The 12,369-nt window shown below is 42.7% G+C and overlaps 1 protein-coding gene across 4 annotated transcripts in view; it reads left to right on the top strand.

The window, feature by feature from the left end:
• Positions 1–12,369, top strand: part of LOC124187707 — a 106,883-nt gene that overhangs the window by 61,564 nt on the left and 32,950 nt on the right. Inside the window, exon 6 of one of the 4 annotated variants that reach the window (XM_046579761.1) lies at positions 1,344–1,502. The exons of the other annotated variants lie outside the window; for them this stretch is intronic. Within the exon in view, the coding sequence (XP_046435717.1) occupies positions 1,344–1,487 (144 nt within the window). The 3' untranslated portion in view covers positions 1,488–1,502. Of the gene's footprint in view, positions 1–1,343; positions 1,503–12,369 lie in introns of those variants that run through there. 4 annotated transcript variants of the gene reach the window in all.

Here is a 12,369-nt window from a genome sequence, read left to right as displayed (position 1 = left end):
GCATTTTTTCGTTCATTTCTGCTTTAAGGAAAAAAGGTATTCCCTTGAAGCATATGTAAATGTATAAATAAAGTATTTGCCGTAGTTTGTTGAAAATATTTGAATCAATTAATCACCCGCCTCTGGCTGCAACGGGTTCTTAAATCGTATCGGGTTTCGACGATCTGTTGATGAAACAACAGCAGGAAGAATTTCGAGGACGTAGACAAATTCGAAAAATAGTGGCGCATTATTTGTTGTCAAATCCAAACGTCGATGGTACGAAAATCTAATCCGATTTCAGTTTTAAACTCGTCCTCAACTTTAAGACAGGCTTAAGCACGTGGCTTCACTTCCGCTTGAGCAATAGTCTCAGTGGAGCCACCTTATCCGCCGAGAAGGTAAACGAACAACGTTTTCGTCGCTATTTGTTATCTCGGCGTACGCGAGTTTTGAAATTGGAGTCCAGGCTGACTTGAACTCTTGATTGATTAGTACAACCATTTGAGAATCGCGGCCAATTTCAATTGATTCAATTTTAAAACTATATCGACGTTTAGCTGCGGGTTAAAAATTTATCCACCGCTCCAAATATCATGAGCGAAACAAAAAGTATACTATAAAACTGAATTAATTAATCAATTAATGAGAGAAAATAAACGAATATCCGACACCCGGCCAAGTCGGAGGTGATAAAACAATAAAGTGAAAGAAAAAATAATTCCTTCGAGTCTAGCAGGAGTCGTTGATTACTTCTTTTCGCATTCACGAATCTCCAAGATCTTAACGACGTTGTTCGTGATCGTTACAGTGCCGAGTTGGACGGTTTTAGAACTGCATAAATTAATTCAGACTCCGCAGCACTATCAGTGTTGGTACCGTACACCATACAGTTACATGTATATTGTTGAATTTTAAAACAAAATTCTTGCCAGATCAGATGCGAACCTTTTAATTAACCGTACACGAATTCTCTTCATTTTTGTATCAGCTGCGGGTAAATTCGTGGACGAAGTAAGATGACTTCGGGCAACTTCACGGAGTTTGTTTGACGTTCGCGTTGTAATCTGGTTACGGCGCTTATTATCTTGTCGGGTTTACGCCAGAGGCGGGTAAGGCGAGGGCTTGTCTGCAGACTAGACCATATCGGGGGACACGGCTTAATCGAAATAAACGGCGAGAGGTATTAAGTTGCAGATTCAACCCGATCGCTGCCACCGTCAGATATGACTTCTCGTATTCGTATACCAACCGATTCCGTTGTTGGCATTAATACGATCGCGTTATTATACCCGCTCGCGCATATCGTTACACCGTCTTTACGAGCATGCATGCGGCAATCCGCACGAATGTGTGTCTTACAGGCAAGGTGCGCGGCTGGCGTCTCCTTTCCATCCGCGGCCCGCCAGAATAGGCCGCATCGTGCACCGAGTAAATACAATCTCCGTGATGCGGAGAACCACAGACGAAGAGGACGCGACGAAAATTCTCGACCGACGTGGACGTAGTGCGAAGTAGGAGAAGAAGGGAATCGTCAAAAGCTTCGTAGAGACGTGTCAACGCGCCGATTCAGCTTCTTCTCGACTCGAGCTGATGCACTTAATTGCTAATTATACTCGGTGAGTGGCCCTGTGCTGTACTCGATTCTCGGACTGTTGCGAGAATTTTCGAGCGAGTTTGTTACCTACACCGCGGTTTGTCAAGGCGGCTGCTGCTGCTGCTGCTGTTGTTGTTGTTGTCGCTGTTGCCGCGGGTTACTTTTACTTTTGAAACGGTTTTGCAGGATTGAGGATTATACCCGGAGCAGAGATACACTGAGCCATGGGAAGAATTCTTTGAGGAATCTGCGGCCGCGCGCGGACGACGCCAATTAACCGCGGCAAGAACGCGTCCGCTTGGTCGGGTCGAGACGCGGAGAGAGAAGAGGCTCCTTCCTTCACCTCCAACTTTCGAAATATGCATTTTCATGATCGATTATTTTTAATGCAGCAGACCGCGGGGATTCTCTTACGTCGCTTGTACAACTTTACACCTGCGGTCACGAAAATTGGCGAGAGAAACAGAGAGAGCGAGAGAGAGAGAGAGTTGCGCTCTGCGAGATTATATTATAATACGCGTGTTAATATTATACATATCTACCTGTAGGGACACGCCTGTCAAAATCTTGAATAGCAATTTTTACGGAAAGCAAATACACACATGGTATTTTAATATAAGCGTACGTACGTATGCACATATGGATACGTGTAAGCCACGCGGCTCTTTCGAGAGAGTAAATCATACGTCGCGGTAGCTGGTGTGTAAGTAAATCGCATTTATGACCACTGCACGCGTATGATAATATCGCCCGGGCGAAAGAAAGACGGAAAGGCTCAACCCGGTGGCCGGCTTCGAGGTAGGTAGAGGTGCTTTCGTTTTCTGCCACATTTTTTTCTTATTTTTCTTCTTCTTCTCTCTTATTCCCCATTCTTTCGTCTCTTTCTCGGACGAGATAATTGCCGCGGGATCTAATATTTTCTACGACCGCGAGCCGCGGGGTCAGCCCCGACTAATCCTTATTCTAATTCTAATACCAATTCTAATTCTAATTCTAACCTGTCCAACAGCCGGTCAGACCGACGGACGCTGACTGCGGACCCACGAACCGACAAATATCCATCCGCAGCGCGTGTCACTCGAGGCTCTACGTTTAGTTGGATTTCACGTACACAAACGAATTCCATTACAAGTGCCTAGTTCTGTTTGTGCAACACGCCGAGCCACGTGGCTTACCTGATGCACGCCGCTGCACCTTTGGACTCGGTTCGATTTACGAGGAATTTCTCCTCGATCCTATCTCCGGACACCGTGTAACGTAATAAAAGAGACACCCCCGTTGCCGTTTATTGTCACTCGTATGCACGTTTAATACGTACACCTTATACCACTCGTTCCGATGCACGATCGAATCTTCATACCTACTTTTACTCGAATTATAAACTTGTTGAAATTGATCTTCCTTCTTTAATTAACTACTTTACTTTCGTTTGGACATTTTCAACTCTTGCAACTCGCCCTCGTCTATAAATCTTATCATCATAGGTATATACGTATCTTGTTATACTTTCTCTCGATTAATTTCGACCGCCTTAAACTCATTTATCTTCGTGACTAGTTGAATTATGCTTGAAGTTTTGGGAAACGAGGGGTGAGAGAAGGAAAAAAAATTCTTATCTTGTAATTCAAAACGGACTTACGGTAATTATGCATCGCCGCGACATACATAAATACCTATACGATGTCTGATCTCTGCGGTAAAAGTTGCGGACCATCATTTTTACAAAAGTGAAAACTACAAATAAATGTGAAATACATTTCGCATCCGGATGTTTTATTAACATATGTTATAAATCATTCGGGAGTATAAATGCACGGATTTGGACACCGCCGCGATCTAAATTGTCATTGCTTCAGCGTCTCGTAAATCACTCTGTAACGACTTGTCGAGAAAAAAAATTTGCAAAAATAATGGCGAAATACCGACGAGTCGTGCAGGACTCGGTGCTCGAATCGAGGGAATTTAAATCCGTTTGCAAAATCGTGCATTTGAAATGAAACAAGCCGTTCGACGGAGGCAAACTAACGATCAGTCATGCGCGTTGACAGCGCCGGGCAAATCAATCGCCTCTCGTGTGCAGTCTGTTTGCGCCGATCGAATCCAACCGCATGTTGCAGGTACACGGATCCGCGGATTATGTCGCGCGTTGCGTAATCTTGATGGGAAATTATTCGTTTTTGCAACGGTTAGTTTTAAACCGCAAATTTTGATCGGTGACTGAGCGATACTGCGTCGGAAACACGTACGTGACGGCCACTAATGACGGCATGTTGCGCCAGAAGAGCGTTGCAAGATATCAATAATCACACCGGTGATAATAACCGTTTGACAATACAGCTACTTATACATCACCGTTACAACGGGTGACGAAAATATCGCAAACAGTGAAAGAGGGTCGCACCGCGATGACGCAGAACTGGAGCTTTTTTCAGCGAACCGCTTTTGTTTAGGTACCTAAAAAAACACGGCTTACGTATAACATATATGAGGCTCAACATCGTTTCCTGTATAGATACTTGGGATATTGTTACATTCTTTTAACGATAATTTGTCATCGCATTGCTACCTAATTGCCGACTCCTGTACACGCGATAATGCCAGAGGTATTTCGCTCGGTGTTTATATCGTTACTTCGACGAAATTTTATACAGCTATGCAACTTATCACGGTTATAGGTAAAAACAAAGAATAAAAATACCGAACCCGTATTAACGGTGGGATGATAATTTTTGTTTTCGTTCTTCTAATCACGAAACCGGATGTTATTTTACGAAGGATCGTCAAGTGGGAGAAAAAAAATGATTCGTATCTATTCTACTAGATAAGAGAGACTTTGGACGATAAAATAAATCGAAGTCTAGGTATTGAAATATTTCGATTTTTCAATTGTCCGTTAATAATTGTGACCCAAATCAATTCAAGCCATTCGATTGTTACAAGGCCTGCAGTAATAGGTTATATATTACCGATCGCGAACGATTAGCGCGAGGATAATTATACAACGTGTATAATTATTGGCGTTGGGCGATAGATCGGTATCGTTTCCCCGTGTATATGTATAACGGTGAACTCGATCCGATTTTCCGTTATATCAGCAAATAGAATTCTTACAATCCTCCCGGCAGGGTTTAATATCTAGATCGTTGTTAAAAATACACACGTATATACGTGTAAAATGCAGTGTAGTAGCCGATGGATCCAACTCAGAGGCGTACAGCACGTCACACCGAGGAATCGCATCGTGGAGAAAGCTGTCGTCGGTCTGGTCGGCACCGAGATGCATGATGTCGTCGAGTGACTGCATCATACGTGCTGTTGCCTCTGCTTCGCCATCGTCAAGGCAATTAAATACACAGGCAGCGCGATCTCGAGACACGTCGCTCGTCTTAGAAATTAATTACGATAATTGCGGAAACGCAGGACAAGTAAAGTATTTCCGCGAGTTTCTTACCTCGGAAAGTTGTGACGTATCTTCGTTACTTTGCGGTGCGGCATTTCCGGAAAATTTGGAAAAACGACGCTAGACTGCGGCGCGTTAATTTGTCCAACCGCGGTTCATTCTCTCGACACTCGTTCGTTGCAAGTACAGTTTCGTAATCACGCTGCAAGCTGTTCTCGTCTCTTCTGGGCTAATAATCGAGTCTGTGCACAGGCCGTCGTACGTCGCGCTACAATCAATGTTCCGTAATCAATCGAACGCGGCGGAGCTCGAGGCGATGATATCTAACGCGTGACACCGAGTGCATCGTGCGGGAGTCTGTTGCACCGAGATCGTGGCCGGGCTTCGATACGATCGGCTTCGTCTCGTTCAGCTTCGCTCTTGATCACGAGTGCGAGAGTCCGTGGATAATTCGACACTGATCGGAGCTTTCGAATCTCCCCGAAACTAGAGTAGACCAGACTAGACCAGACGACGCACCCTGCGGACTCAATATCTTACTCATCCGTCATTGTACGACACGAACGTCGCTCGTATCGTCTTCCTCCTTTTGATCGTTCAGGTGAAACAGCTCGTGTACCCAACGCTGCGTCAAATCGGTGACACGTTTGACGCGCGGGTGTTCCGCCGGAAACTTTGTACGGAGGAGTCGAGTTTTCGAGGGAATTTCAGCTTAATAACGGTTCGCCACGGCTTAGATTAAACCCGGAGATATCGGTCCTACCACGGTGCGCCGGCCGGACCGCACAGCCTCATGACTCGGTGGTACAAACGGATAATGGAGAACGCGTGGATAATCAGCGGAAGTTACGACTATCATAATTCGCAATTTAGATTCCATTACTATTAACTGCCCCTCTCGCTGCCTGCCTAGGTTCACCGTTTCAAATCTCTTGGACAACGTTGTGTCGTACGTATTCGTTTACTCGCTGTGGTTAGACTTTGCCATATTACGTGCACGCCTCCTCGTTCGATTATTATCGCGATGTAGCGACTTCTTCCCAATCTTAATATTTCACTTTTCCTTCTTCGATTCCATTGGGTTGCCATCTTTTCACCGATTTATGCTTCAGGAGTTGGGATTACTCTCTTCTCGGGTATATTCTCCTTCCTTGATTTCATTGCGAATAGCTGGCCATCGATGCGTCGCAGGCAGCTACGAATAATTATATTGAAAATAAGTTCCGAAGGCTAGCTAAGTTTGTGAAAGTGAAAGCTTTTTTTTTATGCTCGTTTTAAGTGATTTTTCGATTCCGGAAAGCGGATGTTCGAGTGCAGTTGTATGGATATGGAAAAAGGAGAAAAAATCACTTCGTCGAGATCGGGACATCAAATTACTGTTATAGAAATCTTGTGTGCATCTACACGGCCCGTATACATGTACAACATGCATAGGAAATGAAATTGAAAAATCAATTTGTACCACTTTCTACCAAAATACTGGCTGAATTAATTAACCTGAAAGTGACAAGAAACTAGTTTTTTTTTTTTTTTTTAATAATTTTCCCCATCCATATATTAAATTTCTCCTAAGGAAGAGCGATATATTTTAACGATATCGCTGAGTATAAATTTTGTATAACTTTCCGACAGCGCAACACAGGCGTGTAATGTTTCGTTTCAAACTATTTACCAAATATTTCCTATCATCTGATAATGGAGGAAAATTCTTCCTTGAGTTATAAAAATCGATAGTTTTCACGCGAATATTTGTATCTATTGCGCAAATTTATTTATTTTTTTTCATTTCATAGATATAATAAGTCCCGACTGAACCGAAGTTGAAAATGAGTTTGCGACCGAATCTAACCCTGCATCGTTAATTTCATTCACCGCGCTCATGCATCCTGTATTACGTGTAATTCACGACACAGAGAATGATCGTGTCCAAGTTCTCTCTAATTCAATTCGATTCCACTCCGTCCGCACCGCGCGCAAAGGTTCGTGCAAAATCTGCAATAACTAGGTAAAAAGTGTTGAAAAAAATGACCAAAGGACGAGATTCGACGAGGACGAGGTCGCGTTCAAGTCGGGTATCGGATCCTCCGCGTCGTGGCGACTCCCTCCCTTCAGGGTCCAGCGTGTATCCCCGTCTTCCTTTTGTTCGGTTTGCCGCGGGTACGTTCACGCGAGGGTCTGCATTGTTTCGCATTTTGCCGGTGCTCCCCGTTCCTCTCCTCTCCTCTTCTCTCCCGGGCGTCACTCAGGTATCGGTCTCCTCGTCTCCGTCTTCGTCTCGCTACCGCGTACGCATTGCACGGCCTTACGTTGATATGACGAGCCTCCGTACGCACTGCACAAGCGCAGAGGGCGTCGCACTCTCTTCGACTCTTCTTCTCGTTCGCGGTTATCTCCTCCTTCTCTCCTCTCCTCTCCTCTCCTCTTCGACCAACTCCGACGACGACGGTTCGGCTGTATTTGCCCGCCTCGTACCTGCAGGTTCGCCGTGAAACTGCACGCTGCATCAGCCACGGTAGCACTGCCGAGACCTCACCGGTTCACTGAGTCATCCGTGCACCGGTCGCTCGGTTGCAGGGCGATCGCTTCTAAGAACGGAGATTCGCGTTTTAGGACACAGGAAGTTGAGGTGGACGAAATTCCGATACATGCAGTGCACGGACGTTACGATTTACGTTCACGGATCATCGTCGACGGGGATGCGCTTTGCCTCGATGATGTTGTAATACGTATTTGTGTGTGCAGGGTGATGGAATACAACCTTCTTGCGATGATATCGAGTCTATCTTCTACGGATAAGCAGGGCGTGGTTTATGTTGCGAATTTGAAAAGTTGCGAAAACGACTATTTCCGAGTTGTTTGGTGGCGAAAATTGAAGCAAAGATATCAAACTTTTACGAAACAACAAAGTTCCGAAATGTAAGATACCGAAAAGTAATGTTTCGATAGAGCAAAATTCCAAAAATTTAAAATATCCTCACATACCGTAATCCGCTCAACGAGTACGTGTAAAGATTCAGAAACACCGAAAATCGAAATAACCTGGATTCCAAACGTAAGAATATCTAAAATCGCAACACATCGGAAGTTTTCAAACTCGGAATTTCAAGACCATCCCGGATAAGCTGATCGGAAATGACAGGAAGGCAATGTCACGAAAACAATCCGCCTTCAACTCCTCCAGACGATGGCAAGGGTACGAAATTTCGTACATTATACATTCGACGGAGATACCGATCCACTTATGTTCCGTTTTAGATACTTCACTTTGCTTGAAATCGTGGAAAAGAAACATATTTCAGAGACTTTCTATTCCGGAATGTATAATGGCCTAATAATTTGATGAATTTTCAACTGTGAGTGGAAAACTAGTACACAATTTCAGACATTTTCAACCGTTTGAATTGCGTCGGTGACCAAATTCTCTGACCACATTTGTGGGTTTGACGAAGTGGTGCAAGATATAATCTATGTATACATATACATTGCATATGTATGAGTGTAATATACTTACAACGCCACAACGATTTACCGTTCGAATACTTTATTCCAAATAATTTACTTGTTAACGGTAACGTAGAAAAACGCATTTAGATAAAAAGTTGTGTGGTTTATGATTATGGCAAAGTATATACTCGAATTCATTTCACTCTGGAGCTGTGCAGTTATGGCTGTCCGTCAGCATTCGAAACGAACCATTTATATGCATCTACTTGTGTAGTTTTTACTGTCCCTAAAACGCAGTAGAGGAACGATTATTTTTCGAGAAAACTTGTGAAATTAGCTAGGTTCTGGGGGGGTTAAAGCTTGGACGGCCTAAAATCATACTTAGTTCTAGGAGTTTTTGTTTTTAAGAAAATGAAAATACTTACCCTAAGCATTTATATTTTATTTAAAAAAAACTCTTAAAACCAGGTATGCCTTGAGATTATCCAAGCTGTACCCCGCCTAATTAAACCTGACGATCAAGAAACCAAATTCAGTGACGTGAACATTACCAATTTTCCATTTATCGAAACCTAGTGGCTCACATAACTCCTAAGTTCTATTATCAAGTGCAGAAGTTGTACATGGCAAAGCGTATCGAGTGCACCCTACCACGGCCTAATGAGGCTAGCTGTAGCACCGGATACTAAGACTGTAAAACACCTCTCGAATGCGTTCGGAGTGCATTAGACATTACAGGCTGAAATCAATATCGAGTCAATTTCTCTTCACAGATGCTTCGGTGGGGCGGGTTGATTCACTTTCATCTGTCGAAGTCTATACCTCATATATATATATACGGGGCATTCCATGACATCGCGATCAAGATTCTACGCCGATGTCTCAGATTGGCTTTGTAATTTTTTGTACAAAAGTACATGGCAAGAAATGCAATCGTATTTTTTTCGCAATTTTTCCACCCAGCGTATCTGAAGTACGATTTAAAAACTGGAAAAAGACTCCTTTTCTGATATTAAAGAAGTTTCAGAAAAATCCTTTAGAATATAACAAAATTCTTGACACCTATTAGAAGATAGATATTTAATAACTTCGAAAGATGAATAAGAGAAATGAAAAAGAAAAAAGAAAAAATCATTGTAATTGGATTGCATTTGTAACATAAGAATTATCATAAAAGCTTATTATAATATCTCTCTGAATAGATATTTTTCGGCCCATATCATAACGAGCTTTCATGTTGATTCTTAGGTCAAAAATGTAATTCAATAATAATTTTATTTTTTCATTTTTTTTAATCCATCTTTTGAAGTTATGAAATCTTCATCTTCTAACAGGTGTCAAAAATTTTTTTATATTTTTTTTTCGTCATGTACTTTCATACAAAAAATTATAAAGCCAATCTGAGACATCGGCGTAGAATCTTGCAATTAATCGCGATGCCATGGAATGCCCCATACACATATAGCTACTATATACACCCGTCTCATATCAGACGTCCCTTTCTCTTCTTGTCCTCGAGAACTTGTAACCCTGTTTTTCTAATTCCGATCTATCGTCAGCGATAACTCTTATCTCCGCTCTGAAACTCCGCCGACTCGCCTCGTGGTGTCAGGAGGAGAAACGCGCACCTCGTAACTCGTTCCTCATACCTGTATCAAGCCCTGCCTTCCGTTCACGCGCCCATACGCGATACACGCTGCCGTTCCATCCGACTCCGGTTATCATATTCACCGATAATACGCCGGTCATGAGATGCGCCTCGCGGTTCATCGAAATCTTCTCAGCCTCCGCGTTTCTTTACAATTCGCTTGTTCGATAATTACAGAGCGGAATAAACGCTGCTTACGCCTGCTGATTAGACGTCGTGTAACGCACCTAGGCTTTTTTAGAAAAAAGAAAAATCTACCTGCACGCTTATCAACTGGGTCATGATCTTCTGATTATAGGTAGGAAGTATTGGTCATACGTGCAGGTTTTTATCTACGAACATCGTATACGTATTTATAGACAGTCTTTACGCGAGACTTTTCCGCTACGTCATAAATAAACTTATTGTGAGCGAAATATCGAATAACTTCTGCTTTTTAGAGAACTTCGGATGAATTGATTAATCGGTATTGAAGTCTGTAATTATTGCTCAGACCAATTACGCTTCGGCATTCTTGGAAATTTAATCGCGAAACGTTCCGCGTATGAAAATTCAGGGGAAAAAGTGTGAATATTCGTGAAATTCAATTTCCAGTCGATACTCGTTTACACTGATAATATCGGTCGTTTCATTACTCGGACAAAGTGATCCGTTGATGTTCAAACCAGCACGAGACTTTCGTTCTGTTTGATTTGATTTCTTTTTTATTGCTAATTTATGTAGATAATTCTGTCAAAGAAAAAAAAAAAAAAGAAATAATAATCTATCCGTCGATCGAGAAAAGGTCTCTATTTCAGTAATAAAATGTAAATACATAGTAGATTTCAAAAATTAAACAACTTCCCGATGTATATCAATTGCTGAAACGTTGAATTTTACATTAGTTCGAAAGTATGTATAATAACCAATCTCCTAAAACGATAGTTAGAAAGAAATTAGACTGACGAACAAATATTCTCGTCAACTTCCTTGAGAATTGGCAATTTCTTTTTTATCGTTAAAAAAAAACGCGTGCGAGACGTGTAGCAAAATAAATGATGTCGAGATGTAGATACCTACCACGTTTAGATGAAGATGACTCAAATTAACTGGACCACCGACAAAAGGAGAGTAATGAAAAGACAGACTTTGAATAATTTTACAAATTTCAAGATTGTTATTGCAGGCAGCTGTCGATGTCTGTCAACTACTATATTGTGCAAACTAATCTGATACTCAAAACTAGAAACAGTCATTTTAACGTATAATTATAATTATACAGGTGTGTGTGATTCCAGAACACCCAATAACGTCAAAGCTGTTTGGCCCAGTTCGGCAAAAATTTCGTACAAGCTATTATGCACGAAAATCCGCGTCCGAAAGAAAACGACGACCGTATAGCAGTGACCCACTATATGGAGTTGCAGGTCTAAGGGTGTCTCGTTCGGGAAGCCATAAATTCATTCGAGTAAGCCGATATATCATCGGCGCTATTTAATTTACACCCCAAAGCTATGGCTGCCGGTATATACATACACATATACATATACCTACGGGTATAATGCTTATTATACAGGGACTGAATCCAGTCTCGGTTGTTTCAGTTTCTCCTCTTGTAAAAGTTCCCGTATTTTCCTCCTCGCAATCATGCACTTCTGCTCTGCGGACGATTGCTTTATGCATTATTATACCTAGTTACGCCGCATGCTCTACGGGGCATGCACTATCGCTATATTCCTTCTTAATTGGCGATTAACCGTCGAACGTATTGGATATTAATTAGAGGGAATGACCGGACGGCGGTCCAAGACCACGTAGCTCATTCACAAGCGTTTGATGCACCGTATGTACGTACGTTTACTGCCTGAACCGGCGACGGCAAAAATCGAGGAGATTTCTCTCCTGGCATCCTTCGCCTCTCAGGCAGTGTCTGCATCCCGCACGTCCTTCCCTTCGGTTAGGTACGCAGCCCATTTCCACGGTACGTAAACGATAAACTACGGAGGATATAGGCAAGGAGAAGTATCTTATATGGGTTTCAATTGAAAAAGTGTCGACCAAGAAGTACGAAACAGTGGTTCAACAAGTCCCCGGAATGCCGGTCACGAGCGATAAGGGTTAGAATCTGATTGGCGCTTTCTGGAACATTTGCTTTGCAGCAACGTCATCTCAATTTCCCTCTACTTTACGGACACTTTCTACACACGGAGATAGTCCTCCTTACCTCGACCCCCCGTACGATAAACGGACTCTGGCTGGACCGCGTGCGCAAAATTCATCCGCACCAATCTCGATCCTCATATTCGACGACGTCCACCCGAC

Source organism: Neodiprion fabricii, chromosome 1 (genome assembly GCF_021155785.1).
Source record: "Neodiprion fabricii isolate iyNeoFabr1 chromosome 1, iyNeoFabr1.1, whole genome shotgun sequence".
NCBI lineage: Eukaryota > Metazoa > Arthropoda > Insecta > Hymenoptera > Diprionidae > Neodiprion > Neodiprion fabricii.
Note: the sequence above shows the minus strand (reverse complement) of the source record. Positions and strands in the feature narration are given on the sequence as shown.